This window comes from Silurus aristotelis (genome assembly GCF_946808225.1).
Source record: "Silurus aristotelis genome assembly, chromosome: 2".
Taxonomy (NCBI): domain Eukaryota; kingdom Metazoa; phylum Chordata; class Actinopteri; order Siluriformes; family Siluridae; genus Silurus; species Silurus aristotelis.
In genome coordinates, this window is record NC_139575.1 from 10,725,661 (window position 1) to 10,730,917 (window position 5,257).

Sequence of the window (5,257 nt, forward strand, 5' to 3'; positions counted from 1 at the left end):
AAAGGACCTGCTTACTCTTTTGCTACACACTCAAATGTGAATTTGGATGCTGGTAGCCAGTTTCTCAAACAGGTTTTTTAGTGGCTTAATACATTTTTGCTAACTAATACATTGGTTTCTGTTTGTAATCATGCACATATATTCCATGTTTAGAATTAATAAACCAAAAAACTGACTATTGCATATTTAATATCGATCAAATGTGTTCTGATAACCTCCATCGGATTACAGGAGGTTGTGCAGTTCATGTCGTATAAGATTTCCACCAGTAGGTGGCGACATACACTTTTGTCCAGAGCGCGTGGCATCAGCTCGAGGGGGCGTCTATAATATGCGGTGTGTGGGTGTGTGAGTGTGTGTGCACGCAGTTTCGGCTTGTACACAGGAGCGTGCATGTGGGGAGTGCAAGGAAAGTCCAGTTTCTGAACGAAGGAGGAGGAGAAGAAGAGAGAGAGAGGGATAACAGAGTGAGAAAGAGCGCGAGAGCAAACACGCGCGCGCGCAAAGAGCTCGTGCGCTTTCCAGTCCATGTTTTTTTTTATTTGCGCTTTTGAACCGATCTGCAGCGGATGTACAGGCATGACTCCGGAGCACGAGAGCGGAGGAAGGTGGTGGACGAGGCGGACAGCACAGAGACTGGCATCACGAGGATGCCAACAACATCAGCGCTGCTTTGTGCACTGCTTCATGGTTGTACTGAGCGGCTTCATGGCGCGCGCTGCTGCCGGTAAGAGCCTTACCCTTCCTCCTCATCATCATCATCAGATGGAAGTTATCAATGGCAATGTGCGGTAATTGAGTTTGCACGCTGTTCTGCTTCGTATGCAAAAGGAACAGCCATGTTTATAAAACCACAAGGAGCATGCAAAACTGTTGAACGACTTTAAATATATAATTGTGATCATTATTTATATGCAAATTGTCCATTTAGGCCACGTGACCTGCTTCGCAGCAGGTGATAGTCGTCCTGTTAATTCTTAATAATTCAATTCAATTATTTCTTAATAACGCCCAATTAACTTGCGAAATCATTAATTGGCAGTAGAAAGGCATATATTTGCGTCATTTGGATAATTTCTATTAAACAGTAATGGTTGAAACAGTGGAACCATAAAGCGCTCGCGCCTCGGGGTCGGACAGATTAAGAATATCGCGTGCGCTAATCTGATCCGCATCATGCGACTACGGGACTAAAGCAACGCCCACCATCCTTATAATAAACCATAAATAAATAAAAAGATTCACCTTAAATGTCTTTCATGTGAGTATTTTTATAACCCCATATTTTAGTATAAACATCTTAATTCAGCATAATTAACTTTTGTTGTGTGAAAATTTTATTTTATATCTATAATTCTAAGACAATTGCATTGGTTCTTATTTTTCTATTGACAAATTAATTGTTTTTAGTTTGCTCACCCACAAAGCCATAACTCGATGATCGTGGCATCAGTGTGAAATGATTTCAATCTAAAGAAAGCACTGCAGCAGCGCTTTAGTCCTTTAATCTGTCCATTTTCTTGTTCTAATCCCACTGTCATTGCCATCATGCTTGTCATCTCATGCATAGCTGAGTCAGGTCTCTGCTAAAACAGCATATTCCCAGAGCTGGGCTGTCTTCTCGGACTGGATTTCTCACCAGTGTGTCATTGAGTGTCAAGGAATTTAGCTGAAAATGGAGTAAAAATAAGCTCAGTCTCTCGATTTCTTTCGTATTAAGGCGTAAACTGACCATTATCTTTTGTGTGTAAGATTGTCTGAGGTATTTGTCTTATTGAACGTCATTGGATGTGTGGCAGGAATGTGTCCATGTGACTTTATGGCTGCAGAAAACGGCTCATTTCTTTAAAATACAATATAGAGCACCAAAATAGAAACAAAATCGCCACATCAAAAACAAATCAACATGAAGATGTATGGTTGATTTAAGAACGGACTTTAGCTTGAATTTAACAATAAGTTCCCTGAGCACTTGAAAGTGAAAATGAGCATTAATAGTGAAATTAATCAGTGCATTGTGCACTAATCTAATGTGTGCATGCAATAATTGTGAAGAAAATCAATGTATTTGCCTACATTGTGAATGTGTGTCTGTACAAGGTTTCCTAAAAGCTTTAATGTTCAAAACTGGGTTCTAAAACTTTCATTTCAGTGCTTTAATGCACTTTGATTTCTTACCTTATCGACTCTATACCCTCACCCCATAGCCACTGTATACTGACTGAAGGTTGATCCTTAAATTAAACTGGAGTCAGTGTTGGTTTTGCCTCTATATAGAATGACAATGGAGCTCTTAAAGTGCAGTGAGTATGCGTGTCGGCGTCTTAAGCCTCTCGGTTGGAGGGCCTTTGTGAGGTAGAATTGCTTCATTTGCCTCAGAAAGAGAACTAGGAATAAGATAACGCCTAATTATGCAGAGCAAACTCCCCCATTGAGCAAAATACATTAGCAAAAGTGCTATCAGGGAAATCTCAAGTGTCGATTTGAGTCTGTGGTGTTCATTTGAGTCCGGTACTAAGTCGGGTGTAAAGAACAGAAGTATCCTCGAAACATATTTTAAGCGATGGGACAGAGATTCGCATTTTAGACGCGTGATTAAACCGAAGGCAACTTATTCTACTCTGTAGCTGAAACGTTGCTTTCACTATCAAGAAATCAAGCTTTAAACAAAACCATTTAGAGCTAAAGTGGGATGTTTGCTCATGTATTTAGTGCTTTAAGTGTATTTCAGGGCATATTCCCCACAACAAAGTCCTTCAGCAAACAGTGATGGATAATTTGATTATCTTTACCCAAGAGATCAGCATTAATTTGTGTAGCACTCATGCGTACAGTCGTTGTTTATTTAAAGTCTGTGAATTATACCCTTTAAAGCAGTAAGCGCTATTTAAATTTGATAAAGTGTCCATTTTAACCAAGCGCATTGAGGGAGTACTTGAGTGAAGTACAAGCCAAATCCCCAAACTGTCCTGCGCACTCAATAAGTACAGATTTATTAGAATTGGGATATATTAATATAACTACAATATTGTGCCTTATAACTCATCCTGGAGCCCAGGCTTTGAGCATTTCGTAGTTTTTCCTGCTGGAGCAGTTGAGGTTGTCTACCTTTTCCTTTTTTTATACTATAGAAATTCCATTAATGAACCTGTTTGTTTACATAAAGATGTGCCTACAATCAGTAAGGCATAAACCACTATATGGTGTACAGGGCAGACTCGAAAATCTTTTAAAACGGGATGGTGGGATTTGCATTCGGCCATGATCACCCTCAATTTTCATTCAGTAAACAACACCACACTTCTTATACATTTAAAGTTGTGGGACATCGCAGACACAAGTTAGTTCCCGTTGTTGCTTAGGTTGTAGCAATTAATAAGACAATAAATTCTCTTAATTTTTTGCTGAGACACCAAAGTTCACTGTCCTTTTCAATGGCAGAGAAATATGCTGTTTGACACTGGAGACTCCTTACATCAGTGCCAAATTAACAGCTCCTCACTTAACTTCAAAACTTCACTTCAAAACGTGTAATATCTGCCATGGACAGGTATAATAATTATAATATATATACAAATGCACATACATGGCCGCGTTTATTATGTTATAGTATAGAGATGATTACATATAAGTACAAGAGCATTACGTTAACTGTAGTCAGAGCTACAGAAAATTAATCGAAGCCTTTTTTGGCCAATAAAGAGAAATGAGAATTGAGCAACACTGTGCTATAAATCATGTTATTAAACAATCAGTTAAATATATTATCACTATCCAGGCATTCCAATAAAGAAATCATAAAAGATAGACGTATAAAAGTGGCGTACACGCGTTTCCAGCCTCGTTTTGTGCTTTCAATTCATTTTTATTTGTATTGCGCTTTTAACAATGAACATTGTCTCAAAGCAGCTTTACACAGATAATGTGGTGATTAAAAGTGAATATGTTCTTCATAAGTAAGTTTGTCCCTGATGAGCAAGCCGGTGGCAACCACACAAAGGTATCTGTGTTGCCAATTCCCTTTCTCGCCTTCTGTGTTTTCACATCGTACGTATGCAGGGCTCAGAGCTTGCTTACAGGTGCGCACTTTCTGTCGTCAGTTTTATTTATTTTTTATTAATCATAACCTTTGCGTGGAAAGTGGCGTACGCATGTTTTCAGCCTTGTTTTGTGCCTACGCCACCTTTATGAATGAGATCCCTGGATAGGTAAACACAGAAGCTGCTGCAGAATGAGAAATGGAGAGAAAACTTAGATCAAAGGACACAACAAAAAGTTTGGGATCATTTTAAACTAAAACACAAAGAAAACTCCATACAGTGTGTTTTTACAATTTTTTATTTATATATTTGCATTTGCATTTTTGATGCAATATGGCAATGAAATGCAGTAAATGGCCTTGGTTTTCACAGATTGCAATGTCAGCAATAAAAATTTTATTTTATTTAAAAACGGAAACAAACGATTTGTTCATTTTAAGAGGCCGGTCTTGTTTTCTCTTGTATATTTAGTATCGCTCTTTTAATGAAGAAACAGTACTGCTTATCCGATTACTCGAATAATCGATTAGATCGACTAATCTGTAGAATACTCGTTTACTAAAATAATCGATAGCTGCAGCCCTAGTACATTCTATGGAGTAAAAAAAACGTGCAATATATTTAATATTTGTTACAATGCTAAAGAAGTAGGCAGATATTGTGATATAACTGCAAATAGGTCTTTTTTTTTGACCGGCTGCTCTCAGGGATATACATCAATCTTTATGTCTGGCTTTTCATCGCAGGCCCCATAGCAGATGTGCGTTTAGCTGCACGTACAGGCTCCAGTGCATGCTGGGATCTAAATTAAGACTTGTTGGTTGATGGATGGAGCTTGTCATTGGTAGGTGGGTTACAGCATTGCGTTCACATAAATGGAATTTCTTTCCCGCCGATCACGGTTGATATCGCACGAAATGTTCCTTTTATGACGACGGAAAGAAAGTTCATCCCGAATTTCGTGCGACCCAGCCGAGAAACGGAATCAGAGCTCTTCAGTATTTCAGACTTTGGGTCTAATAACGATTGTGAGACCATAAATCATTAGGGCGGGATCGTTTTGTTGCAGCGTTCAAGCAGTACAGAATGTTGACACTAAAGGCACTTTACCTCAAAAAAAAAGCACCATGAGGGAGGATTCTGGTCTGTGCAAGCGGCTCACATGTTGCTCTCTAAATGCATGGTACAGTCCATACTTCTGTCTTAAAAAGCTTTTA

General features: G+C 38.8%; 1 protein-coding gene across 1 annotated transcript in view; it reads left to right on the forward strand.

Moving 5' to 3' along the window:
- The first annotated feature begins 284 nt into the window (after positions 1 to 284).
- ror1 (receptor tyrosine kinase-like orphan receptor 1) overlaps positions 285 to 5,257 on the forward strand; it is a 122,655-nt gene continuing 117,682 nt past the window's right edge. Inside the window, exon 1 of the mRNA XM_083566173.1 lies at positions 285 to 727. Coding sequence (XP_083422299.1) covers positions 529 to 727 — 199 coding nt within the window. The 5' untranslated portion in view covers positions 285 to 528. The remainder of the gene's footprint in view (positions 728 to 5,257) is intronic.